Source organism: Sturnira hondurensis, unplaced genomic scaffold (assembly GCF_014824575.4).
Source record: "Sturnira hondurensis isolate 20B ecotype Veracruz unplaced genomic scaffold, ASM1482457v3 Scaffold0009372, whole genome shotgun sequence".
NCBI lineage: Eukaryota > Metazoa > Chordata > Mammalia > Chiroptera > Phyllostomidae > Sturnira > Sturnira hondurensis.
In genome coordinates, this window is record NW_028082003.1 from 267,754 (window position 1) to 295,503 (window position 27,750).

General features: G+C 39.9%; 1 protein-coding gene across 1 annotated transcript in view; it reads right to left on the reverse strand.

The window, feature by feature from the left end:
• IQCK (IQ motif containing K) overlaps nucleotides 1–27,750 on the reverse strand; it is a 216,423-nt gene that overhangs the window by 119,444 nt on the left and 69,229 nt on the right. The window contains exon 7 of the mRNA XM_037057114.1: nucleotides 14,920–15,004. Coding sequence (XP_036913009.1) covers nucleotides 14,920–15,004 — 85 coding nt within the window. The remainder of the gene's footprint in view (nucleotides 1–14,919; nucleotides 15,005–27,750) is intronic.

Here is a 27,750-nt window from a genome sequence, read left to right on the forward strand (position 1 = left end):
ACAAAACAAACAAACAAAAAAACCAACCAGAACTGCCAGAAAATTGAACTATATGGAAGTTTGACCACCAAGGATTCAAAGACAAAATATTTATCCAGATGGGCAGGAGGGGTGGAGACAAGTAGCTGAAGCAGAAAGGATACAGTATGGTACCAGAGAGGCAGAAGCAGCCAGCAGAACAGGTGGTCCCACGTTCACATGTGGCAGATAAAAACCAGGAAGGACACCTGAGAAGACAGCAATCCCAGCCTCAAGCCAGACTGTACAACAAAGTTTCCAACATTGGGAAAAATAAAACTTCTGGCTGTAAAATCTAGTGGGGGTTGGGGCAGTAGAAGAAACTGCTAGTGTCTTATAAGAGTCTGTTTAAAGGACCAGCATGGTCCTAGAATACACAAATCTACCAACTCTGGGATTCATCACCTGGGAAGCAACTAGCAGGATGCTTGTCACATATAGAAGTGGGTGAAGTGACTAGAAATGAGGCTAGAGCTGAGCAAGTGGATTAATTGTTCCCTCTCTGACTCCTCCTTCATATACAGTGCCACAAAATGGTGAAGTGGTTTGCCCCACCCTGGTGAATACTTAAGGTTCTGCCCCTTACAACATAACAGGTGCACCAAGACAGGGAATCAAAGCAGTTCTAGGGCCCTGGCTGGCGTAGCTCAGTGGATTGAGCACAGGGCTGCAAACCAGAGGATTGCAGTTCAATTCCCAGTCAGGGCACATGCCTAGGTTGCAGGCCAGTTCCCTGCAGGCCAACTCCCAGCAGGGGATGCACAAAAGGCAACCATACATTGATGTTTCTCTCCCTCTCTCCTTCCCCTCTAAAGATAAATAAATAAATACAATCTTTATTTTTAAAAAAGCAGTTCTACCTAATACACAGAAACAAAGATGGTTAGGCTGCCGATTGAGAAGACAAAGAAATATGGCCCAAATGAAAGAACAGATCAAACCTTCAGAAAAAGAAATAAGCAAAATGGAGATAGCCAACCTATTACATGCACAGTTGAAAACAATGGTGATAAGGATGCTCAGAGAAGTTGCTGAGTACAGCAAATGTATAACAGAATAAATGAAGGCTACACTAAGTGAAATAAAGAAAAATCCACAGAGAACCATCAGGGAAGGGAAGGAAGCCTGGATTGAAATAAATGATTTGAAACATAAGGAAGAAATAAACAGTCAACCACTAGAGAATATAGAAACAAGAATTTTTTAAAAAGGAGAGAATAAGAAGGCCCTGGGAAATCTCCAAACATGCCAACATCTGATCATAGGGATGCAGGAAGAGAAAGATGAAGAGCAAGAAATTGAAATTTTTTTTTGAAAAAATAATGAAAGAAAACTTCCCTAATTTGGTGAAGGAAATACACATACAAGTCCAGGAAGCACAGAAAGTCCCAGAAAAGTTGGATGCAAAGAGGTCCACACCAACACACATAATAAAAGTGTCATAGGTTAAATATAAAGAGAATCTGAAAAATAGTACCACAAGGAATGAAGAGAGTTACAGAGATCCATGATGACATGGGAGTTAGTAGAAGTAACACTAACCTCTTCCCAGGACAAATCTAGAATCACAACAAAATTGTAGAGAAATCATCAAGAATAAACAACTGAACAATAGAGGGAGAAACCTTATAAGCACAGACAGGCAGAAGAAACAGCTCCAAAACATGTGACTGGTACAAAGCACAGAGGAAACTCAAGAAGGCTGGCTAGGATACCACAGATGGCAGCTGAAATGCCAGAAAAATACTTCAGTGGCCAGTGGGCTTTCCCTGAGAAGTGTAGGGGATAAACCTCAAACTGGGCTCCCCAAGACTAGAGCACCAGAGACTGTAAAGAACCCAGATAACATCCAGCAGTGAAAAGTGGCAGGGTTTCTCTTTGCCAGGAACAGATGGCTGGAGTCACAAAAACAAAACAAAACAAAACAAAACAAAACAAAACAAAAAACCTTATAAAGGACCAACACATAAGTTTCATTTGCAGCCACTCACCTGGGCTGTGGTGAAGGGGCAGCAGAGTGGACTAGAGAAGCCTGAGGAGAGACTGGGGATGGTGACTTCAGGGAGAGAACTGAAGGGGCAGCAGCTAGGATCCTGGTGCAGGGTTCCCCCAACTGCAGGAGCAATCTTGCTCAGGAAGACCACTCGCCCACAAGTGGCAAGAACCTGAGGGGAAGCAATAGCCCTGCCTGCAGGAATTATTATGCCCCACCCTGTGGCACTTAAGCCTCACTGCTGGTTAAAGAGTGACTAGATTAACAACTGAAGGAGTCAGCCATAGACTATAGATCCCTGCTAATCTTGGACAGGCTGCCTAAGGCTAGGCTGGGACACTGTCTGACATTACCAGAAATGAATCTAGAAAGAAAAAAAAAAACAGTAGTAAATAGTAGATATGCTACCAAGACATATCCTGCCATGGCTTCCTTCCTGATCATGATATTTTCTTTCCTGCATAGCTTTTAGCGTTCATTTCTTGTCCTTCAAGTTTGTACAAGTTGTCACTAGATTTTTTTTCAAGATTATATTTGTTTATTTTTAGAAAGAGGGGAAGGGAGGGAGAAAAAGAAGGAGAAAAACATTAATGTGTGGTTGCCTCTGGTACACGTACACCCCCTACTGGGGGCCTGGCCCTCAACTCAGGCATGTGCCCTGACTGGGAATTGAACCAGTGACCCTTTGGTTTGCAGGTCAGAGCTCAATCCACTGAACCACACCAGCCAGGGCTAAATCACTAGATTTTACATTAGAGTTTGTTTCAAATCTGATATTTTGCTGCTCCATTCTTTTACCCCATTTTACCTTCTCTTTTCCTCTTATTTTTGTTTTAAATTTTATTTTGTCTCTTGCTACAACTTGTTTCCATTCCACATTCTTACTAATTCTTCCCCCCACACTCTCTCAAAACCATTTTTCTTATCATTGGTCATTTCACATGCTTTTTCCTGCTCTTAAAATACCCTTGTTCTCTCTCCAACTTTATCAATCTTTGTTCACTGGTTGTGGATAAAATGATTGTTATTGCATTTCTTCAATTTTATCTTTTGACCTTTATTATTTTGGTATTTCAAATCCCAAATTTTACCATTACCCTTTCCTACTCTGTTCTGCCTTCTTCCTGTCTTTTCTTTTTTTATCTCAAATTTTAAAATTATCCTGTCCTAACACAGTTTTCATTCCTCACTCTTATATTCCTTCCCCCTTTATCATGTCAAATCACTTCCCTTTCCTCTAGAAATCTCTTGAGCTTTTAGTCATTTTTCCCTCTTATTCCAATGTCACCATAATTAATATTAGCTCATTTGTTGTTGATAGTGTAGTGGTGGATCCTTTTCTACAATTGGTTCCTAATTTTTATATTTATTTATATTTTTATTTTTCTTTCCTTCTTCTCTCTCTCTCTCTATAATTTTTTCCATTTTATAATTTTGTTGTTGTTCAAGTACAGTTGTCTGACTTTCCCTGACACATTTCCTGCCCATCCTAGCCATTCCCACCTCCCTCACCTGATTCCACACTTTTTGGTTCTGTACATGTGTTCTTTACAGTTGTTCCTGAAAACCCTTCACCCTTTCCCCCCCTATCACCCCCCCCATCTCCCCTATGGTTACTGTCAGTTTGTCTTAGTTTCAATATTTCTGGTTATATTTTGTTTGCTTGTGTTTTCTGATTAGGTTCCAGTTAAAGGTGAAATCATATGGTATTTGTCTTTTTAAAATATCTTTTACTTTTAAATATATTTTATTGATTATGCCATTACAGTTGTCCCATTTCCCCCCTTTCATTCCCTTCCACCCTGAACACCCCTCCCCCACCACTCCCCCTTTAGTTTATGTCCATGTGTCACAAGTTCTTTAGATTCTTTTCCCATACTATTCTTGCCCTCCCCCCTATTTTCTACCTACCATCTATGCTACTTACTCTCTGTACCTTCTCCCCACTTCTCCTCCTCCCATTCCCCTGTTGCTAACCCTCCATGTGATCTTCATTTCTATGGTTCCACTCCTGATATAGCTGTCCTCTTGGTTTGCTTTTGTTTTAGGTGTGGTTGTTAATAAGTGTGAGTTTGCTGTCCTTTCACTGTTCATTTTTTAATCTTCTTTTTCTTAGATAAGTCCCTTTAACATTCCATATAATAAGGGCTGGGTGATGATGAACTCCTTGAATTTGACCTTATCTGAGAAGCACTTTATCTGCCCTTCCATTCTAAATGAAAGCTTTGCTGGATAGAGGAATCTTAGATGTAGGTCTTTGATTTCATGACTTGGAATACTTCTTTCCAGTCCCTTCTTGCCTGCAAGGTCTCTCTTGAGAAATCAGCTGACAGTCTGATGGGAACTCCTTTGTAGGTGACTGTCCCCTTATCCCTTGATGCTTCTAGGATTCTCTCCTTCATTTTGGTCTTGGCTAATGTAATTATGATGTGCCTTGGTGTGTTCCTTCTTGGGTCCAACTTCTTTGGCACTCTCTGAGCTTCCTGGATTTCCTGGAAGTCTATTTCCTTTGCCAGACTGGGGAAGTTCTCCTTTATTATTTGTTCAAATATGTTTTCCACTCGTGGCTGTTTCTTTCCCCCTTCTGGTACCCCTATAATTCGGATGTTGGAACGTTTAAAGATGTCCTGGAGGTTCCTAAGCCTCTCCTCATTTTTTTGAATTCTCATTTCTTCATTCCTTTCTGGTGGGATGTTTTGTTCTTCCTTCTGGTCCATTCCATTGATTTGAGTCCCAGTTTCCTTTCCATCACTATTGGTTTCCTGTGCATCTCCCTTCATTTCAATTAGTTTAGCCTTCATATGTTCCTCTAATTTGTGACTTTGTTCCTCTAATTTGTGACTATAATCTACCAGTTCTGTGAGCATCCTGATAAATAGTGTCCTGAATTGTGCTTCTGAGAGGCTGGCAATTTCTCGGTCGCTTAGAGTTATTGGCTCTGGGACTTTGAGTTCTTCTTGCACCATCTCTCGGGTTGTTCGTGCCTGTTCCATAGCAGGATCAGAGCCCTAAAGTGTTCACTAGAACAGGGGAACTAAGTCGCTGGGTTGTGACGTTGTATGTGGGGGCGGGGTCAAAGAGGGACAATGGCTCTCACTGGTATTGCAGGGCAACTAAGTCGCTGGGTTGTGATGCTGTATGTGGGGGCGGGGTCAAAGAGGGACTATGGCGTCCTGTCCGCCGCCTGCCGCCATGGCCCTCACTGGTGCTGCAGTTGTTGCCGTCACCTGGCCCACGCGTTTCGTCCCACTGCTCTGGAGTTTGCCACCGCCAGCCCTCGCCCCCTGGGGCCTGCGCGGTCCGTCTCACTGTGCGCGAATATGCACCCGCGGTCTGCCCCGCACCCCAACTGGTTCTCGTCTGCCTGCGCGCCTGGGTCGGGGGCCCTGTCCTGCCCGACCCTGCTCGCTGCTGGCTCCACCCCTCTTACCGTCCCCGTTGAATGGTTAGATGTAGTCGGACTTCCATATAATTCAATTTTCTGTCCTTTGGTTGTGTCTTTGTTTCTCCAAACCTTTGTTGTATTCAGACTTGGTTGTGGGAGAAGGCACAGTGTTTCCACCTATGCCTCCATCTTGGTGGAAGTTGCCCATTTTTTAAATTTATTTTTTTGGCCTCCTAGAGTGAATTCATGTGAGTTTTTACATATATTTTGGAGACCAAACCCTTGTCTGAGGTATCATTGGCAAATATGTTTTCCCATACAGTTGGTTTTCTTTTCATTTTAATGCTGTTTCTTTAGCTGTGCAGAAGCTTGTTATTTTGATGAGATCCCATTTGTTTATTTTTTCCTTTATGTCCCTCGCTCTAGGGGACATATCAGTGAAAATATTGCTGTGTGGACTATCTGAGATTTTCCTGCATGTGTCCTTGTGAAGAGCTTCTATGGTGTCATGACTTCTACTTAAGTCTTTTATCCACCTTGAATTTACTTTTGTGTATGGTTTAGGTTGGTGATCAAGTTTCTTTTTTTTCATGTAGCTGTCCAGATCTCCCAATACCATTTGTTGGAGAGGCTATTTTTACTCCATTATATGCTGCTGCCTCCCTTGTCAAATATTAATTGACCACAGAGATGGGTTTATTCTGGGCTCTCCATCGTGTTCCATTTGTCTTTGTGTCTCCTCTTATGCCAGAACCATACTATTTTGATTACAGTGGCCTTGTAATATTAGGTATTATGATCCTCCCTCTTTGTTTTCCTTTCTCACAATTGCCGTGGTTATTTGGGGCTGTTTATAGTTTCATATTCATTTTTCAAATATTTGTTCTATACCTGTGAAATATGTGACTGGTATTTTTTTATATTTCTTAATCCTTTTTAAATTAATGTCTGAATACAGTTTTCTAGGATTCCCAACATTTCCCCTGCCTCACCCATCCCGACCTCTCATCCTCAATACCCCTTTAGTTTTGTCCATGGGTATTTTATTCATGTTCTTTGAAGACCCTTTCCCTTCTTTCCCCCATTATTTCCCTCCCTCATCCTCTCTGGTTACTAGCAGTTTATTCTTAATTTCAATGTCTCTTGTTATAGTTTCCTTGCTTGTTTGTTTTGTTGTTTAGGTTCCTGTTAAAGGTGAGATCATATGGTATTTGTCTTTCACTGCCTGGCTTACTTCACTTAGCATGATGCTCTCCAGTTCCATCTATATTGTTGCAAAGGGTAATAGCTCCTTTTTTCTTTAAAAGTATCAAAGTATTTTGATCCACTCATTCACTGATGGACGTCTAAGCTGCTTCCAGCACTTGGCTGTTATAAAATGTGCTGCTATGAGCATTGGGGTGCATAGGTTCTTTTGGATTATTGTTTCAGGATTTTTAGGGTATAATGTCAGCAGTGGAGTTGCTGGGCCAAATGGCAGTTCCATTTTTAGTTATTAGAGGAAATTCCATACTGCTTTCCACAGTGGCTGCACCAGTCTGCATTCCCTCCAACAATGTACTAGAGTTGCCTTTTCTCCACAACCTTGTCAGCACTTGTTTGTTGATTTGGTTATGATGGCCATTCTGACTGGTGTGCGTGGTAACTACTTGTGGTTTCAATTTTAATCTCTTTGATGGCTAGAGAGTCTGAGCTTCCTTTCATGTGTCTCTGGGCCCTTTGTATGTCCGCCTCGAAGAAGTGTCCATTCCAGTCCTTTTCTCATTTTTTAAATTAGACTGTTTGTTTTCCTGGTTTGAAATCAGGTGAATTCCTATATATTTTGGAGATCAAACCCTTGTGCAAGATGTCATAGGCAAATATGTTTTCCCATAGTTGGTTCCCCTTCCATTTTGCTAATGTTTTCTTTAACCATGAAAAAGCTTTTTATTTTGATGAAATCTCATTTGTTTATTCTTTCCTTTATGTCCTTTGCTCTAGGGGGACATATCAGGGAAAATAATGCTGCATGAAGTATCTGAGATATTCCTGCCTACGGTTTCCTCTTGGACTTTTATGGTGTCACAACATATTTAGTCTTTTTTCCACCTTGAATTTATTTTTGTATATGGTGTATACAGTAATTGAGTGTGATTTTTTTGCATGTAGCTGTCCAAATGTCCCAATATCATCTGTTGAAGAGGATATTTTTCCTCCATTTTATGCTCCCACCCCCTTGTCAAATATTAACTGAACATACAGATTTGAGTTTTTTCTTGGCCCTCTATTCTGCTCCATTGATTTGTGTGTCTGTACTTAGGCCAGTATAAAACTTTTTAAATTTCCATGGCTCTGTAATATAGTTTGATATCAGGTATGGTGATTACTCCTACTTTGTTCTTCTTTCTCAAAATAGCAGTGTCTATTCGGGATCATTCATGGTTCCATATAAATTTTTGAAGTGTTTGTTCTATATCTGTGTAACATATCATTGGTATTTTAATAGGGATTGTGTCAAATCCGTATATTGCTTTGAGAAATATGGATATTTTGGTGATTTTGCTTCTTCCAATCCATGAGCATGGTACATGCTTCAATTTTTTGTGTGTCTCCTTAATTTCTTTTTCAGTGTTGTATAGTTACCTGAGTACAGGTCTTTCACCTCCTTGGGAAGGCATATTCCTAGGTACTTCAGTTTTCATGTTGCTATAGCAAATGGGATATTTTGCCCTGATTTCTGATTTTAATCTTATTGTTGGTGTATACAAATGCCTTAAATTCTGAATATTGACCTTGAACCCTGATTTTTTGCCAAATTTGCTTATTAGATCGAGTAGTTTTTCTGGTGGAGTATTTAGGGTTTTCTTTTTACACTATCATATCATCTGCAAACAATGAAAGTTTTACTTCCTCCTTTCTAATTTGGAAATTTCTTCCTTTATTCTCTTTCTTGTCTGTTTGCTGTGGCTAGGATTTCAAATAATGAATAGAAGTGGTGAAAGTGGACATCCTTGTCCAGGAACAAGAGCTCCTGATCTTAGTAGGAAAACTTTTAGTTTTTGCCCATTGAGTATGATGTTGGCTATAAGTTTCTCCTATATGGCCTTTATCATGTTGAGAAATGCTCCCTCTACTCCCATATTGCTGAATGTTTGTATCATAAATGGATGCTGTACATTATCAAATGGGATTTCCACATTTATTGATATGATGTGATTTTTGTTTTTCTTTTGGTTTATGTGATGTATTACATTTATTGATTTGTGATGTTGTACCATCCTCGAATCCCTGGGATGAATCCCGCTTGATCATGTTGTGTGATCTTTTTAATGTATTTCAGGATGCAGTTTGCCAATATTTTGTTGAGGGTTTTAGTGTCTATGTTCATCAGCTCTACTGGCCTGCTGTTTTCTTTCTTTTTGTGTGTTTATCTGGTTTTGAGATTAGGATGATGCCGGCTTTGTAAAAAGAGTTTGGGAGTCTTCCCTATTCTTGGATTTTTTGGAATAGTCTGAGAAGGATAGGGGTTAGCTTTTCCTTAAATGCTTTGTAGAATTCTCCTGTGAAATGATCTGGTCCAAGGCTTTTGTATAGTGAGGATTTTTTGATTACTGCTTCAAATTGCCCAGCTGCTATAGTATTTTGAAACTTTCTGTTTCTTCTAAATTCAGTTTTGGAAGATTATATTTTTCAAGAAAGTTGTCCATTTCACCCCATTTTTCTAATGTCTTGGCATATGCTTCTTTGTAGTAATTTCTTACAATCCTTTGTATTTCTGTGTTATTAGTTCTAATTTCTCCTCTTTCACTTCTGATTATATTTATTTGGGTCCTCTCTCCTTTTTTCATGATGAATGTAGTAAAAGGCTTGTTGATTTTATTTGTCCTTTCAAAGGACATATTCCTCAATTTAATCATCATTTGAACTAGTCTTTTAGTCTCCATGTCATTTAATTCTGATCTACTCTTATTTTCTTCCTTCTACTTGCTTTGGGCTTTGTTTGCTGTGGTTCCACCAGTTCTTGTAAATGTAAGGTTAGGTTGTTTATTTGAAATGGTTCTATCTTTTTTAAGTAGGCCTGTATCACTATGAAGTTCCCTCTTGGCACTGCCTTCGCTGTATCCCAGAGGTTTTGGACTGTTGTGTTCTCATTTTCACTTGTTTCCAGAAATTTTATGATTTCTTACTTCATCTCATTGTTAACCCATTCATTGTTTAATAACATGCTATTCAGTCTTCACTGATTTGATTTTTTTAAAACCTTTTTTCCATGAGGTTGGTTTCTAGTTTCAGTCCCTCCTTATCCAAGAAAATGCTTGACATGATTAAATTTTGTTGACTTTGAGGAGGCTTGTGTCATATCATGGGGTCTGTCTTTGGAAATGTTCCATGTGTATTTGAAAAGAGTGTGTATTTTGCTTCTTTGAGGTGAAAGGTTCTCTATATATCAGTTAAGGCCATGTGACCTAGAGTGTCATTTTGTGCCACAGCAACCTTGTTTATTTTGTTTAGATAATCTATTATTGACACTGCAGTGTTAAAATACTCTACTATTAGCATGATGGTGTCTATATCTTTCTTGAATTTCTCCACAATTTTCCTTATATATTTGGTAGTCCTATGTTGGGTGCATATATGTTTCCAATGTTTATATCTTGTTGATGGATTCTTCCCTTGAGTACCATGAAGTGTCCTTCTGTGTTTCTTCATATAGCCTTTTTTTTTTTTGAAGTCTACTTTTTCTAAATATTGGTACCCTGGCCTTTGTTGCTGTCCATTTTTTTTGGAATATTTTTTCCAACCCTTCACTTTAAGTCTGTATGTGTCTTTTGTACTGATGTAGGTCTCTTGTAGGCTTCATATGTGAGGGTCATGTTTTCTTATCCCTTCAGATACCCTATGTCTATTAATTGCAGCTTTAATCCACTTACATTTAAGTTTGTTATTAATAAGTCCTTATTCACTGCCATTGTACTCCCTTTGTACCTGTGTTCCTATCTCTCTCACTCTTTTTCTCCCTTTTCTTAAAGTAGATCCTTTACCAATTCTTGCAGAGCTAGTTTGGATTAGGTGTATTCTTTGAGCCTTGTTTTGTCTGGAAAACTCCTTATTTAACCTTCCATTTTATTTCTTTAAAAGATTTTATTTATTTATTTTTAGAGAGAAGAGAAGGGAGGGAGAAAGAGAGGGAAAGAAACAATGTGTGGTTGCCTCTCATGTGCTCCCTACTGGGGGACCTGGCCTGGAACCCAAGCATGTGCCCTGGCTGGGAATTGAACCAGCGACCCTTTGGTTTGCAGGCCCACGCTCAATCTACTGTGCTACACCAGCCAGGGCTCACCTTCCATTTTAAATGAGAGCATTGCTGGGTAAAGTAGTCTTGTTTGCAGGCTTTGCTTTTCATTGTAATATTTCTTGCAATTCCCTTCTGGCTTGTGGTGTTTCTGTTGAGAAGTCAGCTGTTAGCCTTATCAGAGCTCCCTTTTATATTACCTACTGTTTCTCCTTTGCTACCTTTAAAATTCTTTGCTTTTGAATTTTGCCAGTTTAATCATGATGTGTCTTAAAGTGGGGCTCTTTTGATTCATTCTCATTGGGACCCTGTGTGCTTCCTGAATTTGTGTGACATTTTCCTTCATCACATTAGGGAAGTTTTCCATCATTACTTTTTCAAACAGGTTTTCTATCCCTTGCTCATCATCTTCTCCTTCTGGTATCCCTATTATATGAATATTATTATGTTTCATGTTATCCTGCAATTCCCTTAACCCTCTTCATTCTTATGGAGTTTTCCTTTTCTCGTTCTTTCTTGGAGTTTTTTTTTCCTACCTTGTCCTCCAGCTCGCTGATTCAATCCTCTGCTTCATCTAGCCTGTTTTTTATTTCTTCTTCTGTGTTCTCAATTCAGAATTTGTATTCTTAATTTCCTCCTCGCTCTTGTTCATAGTTTCTATATCTAACACGTTTCATATGTTTCATGTGAATCTAGTTTCATATGATTGTAGCTCTGTTAGTTCTTGTAGCTTCCCTGTAGTTTTTAGTTATTCTCATTGAGCTTATTGCGTGTCCTTATAATGATTTTTTTAAATTCAGTGTCTGATAGATTATTTGCCTCTGTTTCACTTAACACTTGTTCTAAGAGAAACAATCCCCCTTCCTTTCATTGGAGGTGTTTCTTTGTCTTCCCTTTTTTTTTTTTTGGCGGCAGGGGGGGGGGTCTTGTTTTCTTCTGCACTTAAATTGAGATGTTTTGACTCCCTGTCTTCATGGTGTGAACTTCTGATTTAGTGTGAACTTCTGTGTAATTTAGTGGTGCAGTATCCTTGATCTAAACCTGATGCTATTATGATGCCCTCTCGTCATTTATGTTGGCTCTCTGGATGTAACTGGGGTTTGATTTTTGTTGAGTTGTTCTTTGTTGGGTCTTTCCCTCCAGCTGGTTCACTGAGGGTCACTTCACCAACCTCTCATATGCTGTTGTTCAGGTGCTGCCAGAAGAAAACCATAAAGCCCAGGAAACAAATCCACACACATAAAAATAACTCCCACCCATAATCTCACTCTCAACAGCAAATGAATCAGTATTAATAATGGTGTAAAGAGATTAAGACTATTATAAGAAAAGAAAGCAAATATGAGATAACCTACTGAAAAAATAATTTTCAGTGGATAGAAGGATGAGCACTAATAAGAATAGGGAATCAAAGGAATGTGAAAAGAGAATGTAAAAAGGCAGAATGGAATAAGAGAAGGGAAACATATATTATTGGGTTTATATATAAAATAAAATAAAATAAAATAAAAGTGAGACAGATAAAGTAGAAGAAAAAAGTAAATAAATAATTTTTAAAAATGGTACCAAATTGGACAGAAAGATCCACCACAGCACTATTAACAGCAAATGAGCTAAAATCAATGTAGGCCAGATGGAATTAAGAGTAAAAAAAGAAATAAATCCTTAAGACATATCTAGAGGAAAGGGAAGTGATTTTTAGGCAATAGAGGGAGAAGGAATACTAAGCACCAGGAATGAAAACCAGGCTAATACAGGGGAAATTTAAAATTTGAGACCCAACAAAAAGTAGGAGAGAAGACTGGTAAAATTTGAGATTTGAAATACAAAATTAGTGAAGATCTATAGGTAAAATTGAAAAAATGCAACGTCTACTATCCTATCAACAACAAATGAGCAATGATTGCTAAAGGTAGAGAGAGAATGTGGTTATTTTAAGAGTGGGAAAAAGAATGTGAAATGACCATTGAGAAGAAAATTGGTTTTGAGAGGCTGGACAGGGGAGAAATAGTAAGGTTGTAGAATGAAAACAAATCATAGCAAGAGAAAACAAAAATAATAAGAAGAAAGAAGAAAGTAAAATGGGTTAAGAGAAGGGTGGGGCAAAACATGAATTGAAATAAACTATATTATAAAATATAGTGATTTAATTTTCATAAACTTGAAGGACAAGAAATGAATGTTACAAAACTATACAGGAAAGAAAATATCACAAATCATGGAGAAGATCATGGTGGATTTCATCTGGTAGCATTTACTACTTGCCACTGTTTTTTCTTTCTGTATGTGCCTGTGGTGATGTCAGATGATGACCCTGTCGGAACATAGGCAGCCTCTTTGAGACTACCAGGAATCTACTGTCTGTGGCTATCTCCTTCAGTTGTTAATCTAGTCACTCTGCAGTCAGCAGTCAGGCTTAAGCACCACAGAGTGAGGCAGAATCTTTCCTGGGGTTGGGGCTATTGCTTCACCTCAGGCTGCTGCCACTTGGAACGGAGTGGTCTACCTGAGCAAGATAGCTGCTGCAGTATGGGGAATGACTCTGCACCAGGATCCGGTGGCTACTGTCTCAGTTCCCTCCCCAAAGCCTCTGTCCCCAGTCTCTCTTCTCGCATCTCATGTCCACTCTACCCTCCTCTCACCTTTGTGGGAGCACAGGGAAAATGGCTGCAAATTTAAATGTATTATGTCTATGAGACACATAATAAAGAACTCTTTTCCCAACTTTCTACTGAAGGGAGATTAAGTAATTTGTCTTTTTCCTGAATGTGAAATATTGGAATTTATCTCTGATTGGATGTACATGCCAGTTTCATGTGGCACAAAGTCACCAATATTTTGTAAGTTCTCCTGTATCTTAATAAGCAATAAAATGTGTGAAGTGCTGGGTCAATTGACAAGAATCTGCTCTAGTGGGTTTTTCAGGATGTAATTCTTGATCATAGATACTATATTTAAAAACCATGGTATCTAAATTCATATTTAGATATGAATTCCCTTTTTTTTCCTCCTAAAACTTTTATAGAAACACTAACTGCTAACAAGAACTTACAAATCTGCCCTGGCTGGTGGGGCTCAGTGGATTGAGTGCTGGCCTGCAAATCAAGCAGTTGTTGATTTGATTCCCAGTCAGGGCATATGCCAGGGTTGTAGGCCAAACAACACTGGACCTTTAAACAGCTGTTTAAACATCTCTGGCAGAGCTAAACCCTGCTGCTTTTTGCACCTGGATGTTATGCACCAGCTTAGGGTTTAGACCCCATACTTTTCAGGGGGATCCAACCAGCAGCTTATATATCCCTCTGGTGCTTCAGGTATGTCCTGTGGGCACCCACCAAACCTCTTGTGTCTCCACCACACTCCCTGCCAGTCATGTTGTGCTGAAGCTTATTCTTCCATCTGTCTATGGTTATAAGGCTTCTCTCTTGCTATTGTTCAGTTGTTTGTTCTAGGTGATTTCTCCACAATTTAGTTGTAATTCTAGATTGGTCCTGAGAGGAGGTTAGTGTAACTTCCAATCATTCATCCTCCATTTGGTTTCCCAAGAGGTTGTACACTTTTTAGCATGAAATAAACTCTCATATGTATTTTGTAAAAAAAATTTTACAGTACCGCCATCCTGAAGGGCCACATGACAATGCGGATCAGGCGCTTTAGAAAGAAACTTGCCCTTTGACCTAGAAATTCAAATTCTACACTGCATTCTACATAAATAACCAGAGAAAAGTGCAAAGATGACTACACAAGGATGTGCATTGCAGCATTTATTACAATGATAAACTGGAAATAACCAATAGGAAAGTGTTATAAAAGACAAGTTTTAAAAGAAATGGTTACTTTCTAAGTTGGGTATCTAAATGTTATTATATATTAATATTTTTATGATTTAGAATATTTATACCAAAATGTCAAAACAGTAAACTTTGGATCACAGCTATCCATGACTCAAAACTTTTATTTTTATTAGCTTTATGTGAATTATCTAGATTTTCTAATTATTTTCTAAAATTGACACATATAGCTGTCTATTTATAATATTATTTTTCAGGTAATGCAGGCCAGTCAACCCAACTTTAAAAGATTGGAGAGTACTTTTAATGATAGTTGCAAAGTAAGTTTTGGTAAAATTTCTAAATCCCTCTTGAGAACTAATTTTCAGAGACTCCTATTTCTATCCTTGTTTCATCTCATGGGCCTATCAAGCAAAAATTCCCTATCAAGCACAGTGGCATAATAGTACATGCCTCTTACCAGGTAGGCTCTCCAGAATGACTGTATGCTCAGTGCTGCCTCCTCTTCTGTCAGCTGGAGGGAGAGTGGGATAGGTGGCCGAGGGCTAAAAAAGCAATAAAATGGTCATATGCCAATGAGAATCCATCCTTCAGCTGAGCAAGGCCTTTGACAACATAAATGCCTCATTCATTGATAGAAAAGTTCAAACTTGGATTAGCACTTTTTATTTTTTTAAAGATATTTATTTATTTATTTATTTATTTATTTATCTTTAGAGGGGAAGGAGAGGGAGAGAAACATCAATGTATGGTTGCCTTTCATGCATCCCCTGCTGGGAGTTGGCCTGCAGGGAACCAGCCTGCAACCCAGGCATGTGCCCTGAGTGGGAATCGAACTGCGATCCTCTGGTTCGCAGGCCTGCACTCGATCCACTGAGCTATACCAGCTAGGGCAGCACTTTTTATTTTTAAATCCAAGATTTTTTTTTGTTGTTTTTTCACCAAAATAATTTTTAATCACTGTTAGCCTGCTTTTCTTTGAAGGACTGAGGGTGGTAAAGGTGTATGTCAGTCCTGAGAGTACAAGATGCATGTTACTGACATAAGTCCATGGACAAAGAACAAAAGACAGAGCAGAAGGGTCCCTTCCACAGCGTATTATGACTGACACATAAAAAAAGAGTTCTTCTACAACTATGGAAAACGGTATGGAATTTCCTCAAAAAACTAAAAATGGACCTGACTTTTGACCCAGCAATTCCACTGCTAGAACTATATACTAAGAACCCTGAAACAATAATCCAAAAGAACTTACAAACTCCAGTGTTCACAGCAGCACAATTTACAACAGCCAAGTGCTGGAAGCAACCTAGGTGCCTATCAGTAAATGAATGGATCAAAAAACTATGTCACATTTACACAATGGAATTCTATGCAGCAGGAAGAAAGAAGGAGCTCCTATGCTTTGGGACAGCATGGATGGAACTGGAGAGCACTATGCTAAGTGAAATAAGCCAGGCAGTTAGGGACAAATACCGTATGATCTCACCTTTAACAGGAACCTAATCAACAAAACAAATAAACAAGCAAACTATAACCAAAGACACTGAAATTGAGGACAGGCTGACCAGAGAGGAGAGGGGAGGGGATTATAGGGGAAAAGGGTGAAGGGTTTGCACGGTATAAAGGGTGTCCATAATGGGCACATGGATAAAAACAAGGAGGGATGGAAACAGGGGAGGGAGGTGGGGAGGGTTGAAGTTGTGGGGAAGGGGGGGAGGCAGAAAACTGTACTCGAACAACAATAAAAAAATGTTAAAAAAATAAAGGGTTCTTTCCCCAGCTTTCTATTATAGGAAAATTAAGTAATATGTCTCTTTCCTGAAAGCGAAATATTGGAATTTATCTCTAATCAGATGTGTATGCCAGTTTAATGTGGCATAAAGTCAACAATATTTTGTAAGTTCCATTGTATCTTAATAAGCAATAAAATGTGTGAAGTGCTTGGTCAATCTGCCCTGGCTGGTATGGCTCAGTGGATTGAGTGCTGGCCTGCAAACCAAGTGGTTGCTGGTTTGATTCCCAGTCAGGGCACAGGCCTGGGTTACAGGCCAGGTCTCTGATGGGGAATGTGTGAGGAGCAACCACACCTTGATGTTTCTCTCTTCTCTCTCCCTGCATTCCCCTCTCTCTAAAAATAAATAAATAAAACCTTTTTTAAAAAAGAACTTACAAATCTGACTTAATTTTCATTCCCTATGTTTCCCTAAAGCATAGCTTCCTCTGAGAAGCAGGATTCAAGATATTTCAGATGTAGTACAAAAAAAAAAAAAACTTCTGAAAGGACATGGTTCACATGAAAGCTGTTCCCAGGGCAGGATCCTCAAAAATAAGTTTGCATGTCAGGGACTCCAAAGTGCCCTGGCCTTCGAGCTCTCCCTAGTGAATGCCATCACTTGAGTTTACAGTAAGTCCTATGTACAGAGAAGTTAACTAACCTGTCCAAGTTGACACTGCTTGTAAGTGGCCTAGTTAGGGCCCAGACCCATCCAATCACAAAACCCAGGCTTCCCTCACAGTGCTGTGCTCACACCAGACCTCTACTGGACAAACACTTAATGAAGCCCAGGCTAGCACAGACTGCCAAGCTAACTGGCAACAGTGCAGGATCCTCCAGGATCTGGGCTTTTATTTCCCTCTAAACTTTGACTTAAAAACAACCACCACCAAAGAAATCTCACCAGTGTGTGAATGAATGAATGCTCTTTTGAGTTATTCTAGAATCAAAGAAATCAAAGCCAGGAAGAACCATGGAGATTAATTAGCAAGACCATTTCTAGTGGTCAGTGATATTGCCAGGTGCTGGTTCTCCAGCCACAAGGTCCTTCCTTTCTAACATATCAACAAATGAGATTCACCTACTTTAGAGAGACAATTATATCCCCCCAATGGTAGCAATATTAGAAACCTTTCCCTAATGTCCTATTTCCATTTTGATTTGAATGATGTGTTGGCTTTTTTCCCCCTGGTTCTATTTTTGTTTTCAGTTCTTTTTGTCTATTTTCTGTTTATTTGGGCTACAATGGAGCAGTCATATCTTGCTGGAGGTGCATCAGCCCCCTGCATTCCACAGTAAATGTCTCTCTTCATCCACCACTCTTAATTCTCTAAATCTTGATGTGTGACAGCAACAAATCTCATTCCTTTAGTAATTCTCCTTCACTAGTTAAAAAACAATGAGTTCTAGGAAGACCTCAGCGTTTCTCAGGAGATCTTGGTGTGCCAAGAGTGAATTTAGGAGACTAATGCTATCATGAATCAATACTAGTTGGTATTTACTAAGAACTTTTCCAGTTTCCCCCTCCTCCCAGACTTGCTCCTTGTGCTCCAGCTGTGCTAGCTGTTTTCATCTCCTCCAATGTGCCCTTCCACCTCAGGCCTTTGCTAAGGGTTTTCCTCTGCCTCCAGGGTCATCCTTACTCCAGCCAGGACACCACATACACTAGTGCAGGTTGTTCTCTCAAGGGCACCAGGGGGGCAGAGAGAAATCAAATCCCACCCAGCTCTGCTCAGTAAGCCGTGCTCAAGGGTGTAGGCTGCATCTACCCTAGGCTAGGAGGGTAGAAAATTTCCCTAATTTTCTAAACAGCACCTTAGGGTTGGGGGAGCTGACACTTCTTTTTCCCAATTCACCCTTATTCTTTCTTCCTCTCTCTACTTGAATACTATTGAAGGACTTTTCTGATTAGGTCAGGACCCAGTGGAGTTCTGTGCAATTTTCCTTTCTAGTTCTTGGCCCAATTTGGAGATAGAAATCTGGTTACCTAATTAATGCCCAAATCCTCAACTGAACTGAAAGCACCACAAGGATAGAGACAGGACTTGTGTTTGCTCCTCTTGGTAGTTTCAGCACTCAGGACAGTGGTTGGCATATCACAGACACTCAAAAAATATTTGTGGCATGAGCCTCTGTGCCTGGCATAGTGTGCTAAGAACTTTCCACACATGATTTCATTAAATCCTTACAACATTAATAATGAGTTATTATTCTTCTTTCAGAGAGAAGAAACTGAGGATACAAAGAATGAAGAGATGTGTTCAAGGTGACTGACCATTTTTTGCAGAGAATGCAAACTGGCCAGGAAGCAAAGAGAACGGCCCAAAGAGAAGAGAACAGCTTACAAGTTCACTAGTAGGGAACAATGGATCTCACAGCTGCAAGTGTTAAACGAAGGAATACCCAGTCACTTGCCTAGAAGAAGGAAATGAGGGTGGAAAAGCCATAATCATAGAAAATGCCCTCTTCATCACTCCTTACAATAATAATTTGGCAGATATTCTCTTGTCTGAAGATCCACAGAGACTGTCAGGACAGAACAAAGTGGAGTTCATTACATATCTCGGAGACATTTGATGATGCCTTTCCATTCAACTGTAATTTTTCTGCTTAAATATGTTTTCTCTCTTGATGTCATGAAGTAATCAAAGTAACAGTATTCCTGTTTTGAAACACCAGTAGGAAAGGAGAACTGCAAATGTGGGACCAACAGGCTGGGTGGGCTTTCACCAGTAATGAAACCCTCAATTGCCCTACATCACAGTGATATTTCCAAAGGTGAAATGAGGTTTCTAATCAGCCATTAAGCAGTAATATGAGGCCACCTTTAGTGACATCTCTGTTTTCATGGCTAAATAAGAGGCACTGTCTAGTTATCAAACCAAGAATAAGTATGATAAGCCAGTCTAAGTCAGACTAAATTAAAAGGACTTAATCATCAGAGAGTCATCCCTGGGAATTAGCAATTATTTCAGCAGGCCAGTTTGCAGGCAAAGAAGCCATGGTAGGCCCTTTTCTTCCTTTTAGAATCAATGCAACTGGCTTCAGGTCAAACAAAAATAAGAGATTGAATAGAGGCAACCACTAATCATGGGGAATCAGAGAAGGAGAGAAGACGAGCATGTCAAACATTGGAGAAGGCAGCTGAGGTGCCTCAAGGGTTTAAATCAGATATCCCCAGAGTAGACAGGTTTGTGTGTCCCAAAAGCCAAAGCAGTACTGCTGAGTATTTTTCCAGTAAGACTTGTTTTATTGGTAATGCTCATTTGTCACATTCTTCTTTTTTCTCAAGTTAATTCATGTGGCTCAAATATATCTGAATCTCAAGAATCGGTGCTTTAATTCTGGGAGGGAACAAGAGTTAATTTTTCTGATAGTGTGTGTATGTATAAAATACACACACACATGCCTTTCCCCTTTTTTGGATGCTAAGTAAAAGATCTGTAGGACCAAAGGAAGCTTATAATACACACAAGAGAAACTGAGAAGGTAGTCTTTTTTCCTTGTATTGATTCTAGAGAAAGGGAAGGGAAAAAAGAGAGAAACATCAATTGGTTGCTTCTTGCATGTGCCTTGGCCAGGGATCAAACCTGCAAAGCAGACATGTACACTGACTGGGAATCAAACTGGCGATCTTTCAGTTTGCAGGATGATGTCCAACCAACTGAGCCACATCATCCAGGGCTGAGAAGTTACTCTTTATTAATTTCTCCACCCTAAGACAAGAGGTACCATCCAAAATGGTATTTAAGCAAAATAAGGCAGAAAGGAGAAAATCTTGCTTTATATTGAAAACTGAATCCCAGTATCCAAATTCTATCCACTTTTCATTAGGTATTACACTGAATTGTTGTCTTAGAACATGAGGACACAAAGCCATTTACAAAATGACACAAACTCTAAATCAACCATTGCTCATAAAACCTTTCATGAGCCCAGTATTTGGTAATGTCCACCCTCATATTCAGTATCCTCATATTACCTAACCCTGCCATCAACCTTCACTGGTTTCCCAAACATTCTTGTTGAAGATATCAGTTTTGAGTAATGAATTTCAAATATTTGGAAGAAGTACAATAGAAGTTAACTGGAATGGTCCATCCAGACATAGAGCGACTAGCCATTAGGATGAAATCTCATAGAATTCTTTCAATCCCAGCCTTTTGTGATGTGAGGAATAACTCCAGTAGGGAGAGCCAGCTGCCTGACTCTAGTGGCCTTAAAGCACATTGAGAAATCATCATTTCTATGACATGATTTTTCTACCTGCTTAGCAACTCCACCCTGGAAAACCAACAAGCAATTACCCAGCATCAGGCTGAATTATTCCCTGGGTAAACACAGTCAGGTCCTAGTTTACCACCCTTTCACTGGAAGCTACACATGGGCTGAGTTACCCGTGCTCAACTAAACAACCTACTGTAAGACCACATGCTCACCTTGTCCTGCACATATAACCACATCCAAAATCAGGGAAGTGCGACTTACACTTTTTGACAAATACGTTCTGATTGCTGTATTATTTATTTAGTATCCTCCTCCTGCTCCAAATGGTGAACTCAGGCAAGGCATGGATGGGTGGAGAGGTAGGTGTTTACAGGAAGAGCAGAATATCTTCTTCCTGCCAGTAGGAAAGCAACCTTCTCAACCCTTCCAAACCAATTGGAGGGGATCTGAACTTGTTTTCTGCCATGGATCTCTTTCCACTCTGGCAGCTGGGAGTCCTCAGAATGTTCTTTAAAACATAAAAACATAAGATTACAAAGCAAACCAATTATATCAGAATACAGCTATCAGAATGTTTAAGAAGTAATGATATATCAATAGTAATATTGGTGCTTCTAAATTATGCAGTAATTGGAAGAGCTAATGCAGCTCAGTTAACTGATGTAATGAGTGACAATTGGAAATGACATTTTGAAATCACTGCACCAACTGTAACATAACATGAAAATGTCTGATTGCTATTAGTGACAAAGTCACAGGTACTATGGATACTACTGAGATTTGCTGTGCACAGTTACGGACTAGTGAAAATAAAGAGGCCATTTCCCCCTTTCTTCAGGGATACCTGAATCATAGACAGTTGTGGCTGGAGTTGGGCAAAGGACAAAGATGAGTTTTACTTCCAAGATGGGACTAAAGATTAAGGATTTAAAAATAAACAAAATGAATATGAACAGTGAAATAAGACTATCTAAAAACAAAGTGACCAGGCAGTTATGAAATTTGGCCCCTCAAAGTTATTAAAGGGTAGTTTCCTAGATGGAAGAGAGATTCAATGTACTACAGTGGGACAGTTATTGGGAATAAAGAGAAATAAAAAGTTCATTTTATTCCCAATAATATGTCATTCTTCACTAAACCCATTAAATTTTCCAAACAGAACTTTTTTTTCCCTCACACTTCATTTCAGTCAATGGCTCCCCATTCAGACAGTTGCTCAGACCAGAAGTTTCCAAGTCATTCTTGAATTCTTTCTCTTTCACCCATATCCAATTCAGCTTTAAGTCATGGTTCCAATATTAACCTCTTCCTACCTCCTCATTCCAAGCTGCCATCATCTCTTCACTGGCCTCCCTGTTTACACTATTACAGCTGACCCCAATCGACTCCCCAACCAGCTGCCAGAGTAATCTTTTTTAAAGATAAATTATATTGGACTTCCAGCAAGATGGAGGCGTAGGTGGAAACACTGTGCCTCCTCGCACAACCAAGTTTAAAGTCAACAAAGTTTCAGTAACAAAAACGCAGCAAAAAGACAGAAAATTAAACTATAGGGAAGTCTGACAAAAACTGACTGTTCAGCTAGACTGGTAAGAGGGGCGGAGCCAGCAGCAGAGTGGGGTGGGGCAGGAGAGATCTCCCGCCCCAGGAGCAGGCAGAGATCTCCCACCTAGGCAGCTGTGGGCGGACCCCAGGTGTGGGATAGCAACAGGCAGACCCAGTGAGGGCGCAAGGTGGCACGCTGAGCTTGGTCACACATTCTCGCGTGCAGATAAACCAGCAAAGGAGCGAGCAGTGAGAAGACCGCGTAGGCCCCAGCATCGGGAAGCAGCAGAGGGGACTGCCATTGCCCCTCTTGGACCCCGCCCCCACAGCCACTGAGTTGCCCCATCCTGGTGAACACCTAAGACTCCTCTCCTCATACTTAACAGGTGAGAACAGACCAAAACATGGCTCAAGAAGAACTCAAAGCCCCAGAACCGGTAACTCTAAGTGACCAAGAAATAGCCAACCTATCAGATGCAGAGGTCAAAACACTGGTGATCAGGATGCTCACAGAAATGGTCGATTTTAGTCACAAATTAGAGGAACAAATGAAGGCTAAACTAATTGAAATGAAGGGAAATGCACAGGAAACCAAGAGTGATGGAAAGGAAACTGGGACTCAAATCAAGGGAGTGGACCAGAAGGAAGAAAAAATTGACCAAACAGAAAAGAATGAAGGAACAAAAAATAAAATAAATAAGGAGAGGCTTAGGAACCTCTAGGACATCTTTAAATGTTCCAACATCTGAATTATAAGGGTACCAGAAGGGGAAGAAGAAGAGCAAGTGGAAAACTTGAACAAATAATAAAGAAGAACTTCCCCAATCTGGCAAAGGCAGTAGACTTCCAGAAAGTCCAGGAAGCTCAGAGAGTCCCATAGAAGTCAGACCCAAGAAGGAACACACCAAGGCACATCATCATTATATTAGCCAAGATTAAAATGAAGGAGAGAATCCTAGAAGCAGCAAGAGAAAAGGGGACAGTCACCTATAAAGGAGTTCCCATCAGACTGTCAGCTGATTTCTCAAAAGAGACCTTCCAGGCAAGAAGGGGCTGGAAAGAAGTATATTAAGTCATGAAATCCAAAGACCTACAGCCAAGATTGCTCTATCCAGCAAAGCTTTCATTTAGAATGGAAGGGCAGATAAAGTGCTTCTCAGATAAGGTCAAATTCAAGGAGTTCATCATCACCAAGCCTTTATTATATGGAATGTCCCTTAGAAAGGGACTTATCTAAGAAAAAGAAGACAAAAAATCTGAACAGTGGAAGGACAGCAAACTCACAGTTATTAACAACCACACCTAAAACAAAAGCAAACTAAGAGGACAGCTAGATCAGGAGCAGAACCATGGAAATGGAGATCACATGGAGGGTTAGCAACAGGGGAGTGGGAGGAGGAGAAGGGGGGAGAAGGTACATAGAATAAGTAGCACAGATGGTAGGTAGAAAATAGACAGGGGGGAGGACAAGAATAGTAGGGGAAATATAGAATCTAAAGAACTTGAGACACATGGACATAAACTAAAGGTGGGAAATGGTGGGGAAGGGGGTGCGCAGGGTGGAGGGGAATGAAGGGGGGAATTAGAACAACTGTAATGGCATAATCAATAAAATATATTTAAAAAAACATAAATTAGATTATTACTCTTCAGCTCAACCCACTCTCTTCACCCAATAGCTTCCTACCACACTCAAAAGAAAGAAGAAAAATTCAAACTCTTTATCATGGCATGTGTCCAAGGCCCCACCCCAGTTGGACACAGCTCAGCCAACCTCTGTGGCTTATTTCCTACCACTCTCTCAGCCTCCCTACGTCTTCCTGCTTCACTGGTCAAGTCTGTGCCTGTCTCAAGGCCTTCATGTGGCTGTTCCCTCTGTTTGGAACACTCTTCTGTTGATCTCTGTAAGACTGGCTCCCTGTTTGTCACTCATGCCCTGTGTACATGTCACTGTGTTAGATGGGCAAGCCTTTCCTAGCAACCCTATCTAAAACACTACCACCTCTCACCCAGACCTGTCACTCTCTGTCCACTTTGGTTTATTTTTCTCCAAAGTACATGAATCTTCTTTACATCATAAAATAAGTTTATTTGTTAGCTTCATTATTGTCTATCTTCCCCCTACCATGTAAACTCCATGAGGCCCAAGTCTTTCTCTTGTTCTCCACCCTATCCGTGGTACCTAGAAAAGTGCCTAGAACAAAGTAGGCATTTAATAAATATTTTCAAATGAATGACTATTACTATAGATAAGGAAAGAGAGAACTTCCTTTAACACCAGAATTTACCAGTAAGAGAGCTGAGTTAAATGCAGATTCTGACCTTCACTTGCTTTGTAATTCTACTATCCATGTCCTATCACACTAAAGCAGCAACTGCTATCCTCTTAAGATCAAGAATAAAAGTTACCATTCTTTGACTATCTACTCTGAGCCCTCTTCAGTGGATAATTTATATTTTTATCTGCCCACCATTTCCTTCCTTCTTCTTTTGGTATTAGTCCTCAGATTTTCTTTGACAGGTCCCCCTTCATGAATGGGGTACAATATGGGTCTCAATGCCTTGCCCCCCTGGGACCAAGTTTACATGAGACCCAAGCTTAGCCAAGCAGATGCTGTTTTCCTGGATCAAGAATCTTCAGTAGAATGTCAGAGACCAGAGAATTCTTCTTGGCAGTGGTGTCTTGAAGACAGGTCATTAGCCTAGTCTCCCTAGATCCCTCTGCCTGCTTTCTAAGGCCAGGTCCTTCATGTTTGTGTGTTATCTTTTTATGTCCAATATATACCCTTTTTTCTGAAGTATCCCTTAAATTTCTGTGGCTTGCAATAAAGAACCCTGATACCATCTTTTAATCCTCACAGCAACTCTCAATGTAGGTATCATTTCCATCCCATGGTGAAATAGAGGAGCATAGCTCAGAGATGTAAAAGGATCAGTTCCAGGGGACCTAGGCTACAGTAGAATGCATAACCACCTCCCAAGATGTCCACATACAATCTCTTGACTGTGAACACATATATTCCCTTATATGACAAAAGGGACTTTGTAAAAGTCCTTTATATGGCAAAAGGGAGGCAGAGGAAGATAGTACTACAGAAGTAGGAAGTGTGACAACAGAAATCAGAGATCAGAGTAATCTGGAAGGGTCACAAGCCCTCTTAGAATACAGGTGGCCTCCCAAAATTAGAAAAAGCAAGAAAACAAATTTTCCCCCAGAGCCTCCAGAAAGAACTGGTAGCCCCCACATCACTTTTGGGGTAATTTCTTGAAGAAAGTAATACAACAACTAATAAGGCAGAGCTAAAATTGAGACCTAGATGTGTCTGCCATGCTGTCTGTGCATGGGTTCCCTGAGCTTGTTCCCAGAGTCACCTACAAACAACAGGAGGGAGGAAAGAAAGCAGTACTGTCTGCCTCAGAGAGGGGGACATCCACGTGCCAAACCTCAAGATTTATGCATCCCAGCATGTCCCAAATTCAGGAAACAGCTCATCTTCCTTTCTGTTTAAAGATAAATGTTAATATAAAGAGCAAACACAATTTAGTATCCCCATGAAACTCTCTGGCTTCTGAAATTACTGAAGCAGAAATTTACCTTGCCATAAGACAAAATAAATTAAAAGTGTTCTTTCAACAGGAATGGCAGAAATTTTTCTGCCATGCCACCATTTAATTATGATCTTTTGTACAAAATGTACTCTGTTTACTGTGCCATTTTGAAACCATGAGTATTTTTGGTCCCACTGTAATCTTCACAAAACGTACTATCATACAGCTGGTGCTTGTCCTCAAATGGCATGGTAACACTTTTGTTTTCACCTCAAGTTTTGGTTATAAGATACCTTTCAGTTCCATGAAAGTGTTATGGATTTTTTTCCTTTTGTTTATCTAAGGGTAGAACTTAGCTGAAAAGATGTTTCATCCCAACCAACCTTTTCTTTTCTCTTCTAAAACACAATCTTTGTTTCATTGAAGGTCTCAGCTTTAGGAGGTCTTTCATGAACTTTCTCCCCTGGGATGTGGGACCAGATAGGCAGCAGTGTATTTTTGTTCATGGTACTTATTTAGCGATTTATTCTTGCAAATGAATCTCACCAATTCTTTTCAGTCAAAATAAAAAGCAAAAGTCTTCTTGCTCCTAATATTGATGGCAAATAATTTCACTGTTTCTGATTGACCAGTTGAATCAGGACTGTATACCACAAAAGAAAATAGTGCTGGATTCACAAATAGAAGGGAAGCCAACAAGAGAGATAATGCAATCCACCACTGCTAAAAGGTCAGCAAGAAAACACCCTCATCAAACTTTGATGAGAGTATGCCCTACCCTATATTATTGTTCCCATTATTACTCCTTTCCCAGTAAGAGAACTCTGCATCCCTGCTCTTTTCCATCTGCCTTTCAGTTTTTCCCTTTTGGTGGTGTCAACTTCCCTAGAGAACTGCCATGGAGTTTTGCCATGGGACTTGTTCTGACCAATAAAATGTGAGCAGAAGGAATGTGTGTCATTGCTCTTCTCCCTCTGCTCCTTCATCCTGGGTACAAGAATGAAAAGAGAAATGGAGCAAAGCCAAAGGTGACACAAAGCTACCATACAACTGAGTGGGGGATAAACCTTTGTAGTTAGTTATGAGGCACTGATATTTGAGGGCTGTTTGTTACTGCAGCAGAACCTGGAAAAAGCTGACTAACACAGAATACTGGAGAGTAGTTGGGTAAACACCATGCAGGAAAACATCAGTTGGGACTCTTGTTTGCAAGTATTAGAAGCATAACTCAAACTGGTCTAAAAAAAAAAGAAAAAAGGTATTTATTGGCTCACTTAACTAATAGGCATACCCCTGGCTTTAGGGATGGACAGATAGAGAGGTTCTAAATGATGCTATAGGGACTCAGGCTCTGGCCATCTCTCAGTTCTGTTGTATGTAAGGCATAATCTCTTTTGGCTGGTTGCCCTCTGTAGCTCAAGGCTTATCACCTCAAAGCCCAGGTCTACAGAAAAAGAGAAAATCATTCCTGGCTGCATCTTGAAAAATCTCTGGATTATCTCTGATTGAACTGACTTGGAGTAACCATGGTAGTCAGGTGGATTCACTGCTGGGATTGGCCAGGCCTGGCTCACATGTCCAGCTCAGAGCCATGGTGGGATCAGCTAGTTCACTGTCTACATGAACTGAAAATGGAGAAGGTGATCCTCTCAGGAACACAGGAAGTACTGTAACCCAAAGAGGGGGAAAATCAGGCAAGGCTGGAAAGAAAACATAAATGTCTACCACATATAGCAAGAAAATGGAATAAAAAGAAATAGAATATGTATTTTTCAGACCATAAGATGCACCTAGGTTTTAGAGCAGGAAAACATTTTTTGAAGCAGAAAATGTGGTAAAATATTTAATAACATAAATAACATAATATTTCACCAACTAAATGTAAAGTTACATTCGGGCTATAAGATGCACTCCCATTTTCCTCCCAAGTTTGGGGGGGGGGTGCATCTTATAGTCTGAAAATACGGTAAATACACTTTAGTTTTATAATTGTTTTTAATTCTTAAATTAACTCTGTGCACAATAGAAAACCTACACAATTATACAGAGAAGAAAATAAAAGCCATATTCTTGCTATTTGGAGTGAAACATACTTTTGAAAGAGGTTTTTTTTTTGTTGTTTTTTTTTTTTGGTCTAGTGTTATTTAATGATGAGCCTTGATTTTAAACATTTCCTTTTCACTCTAGTTTAAC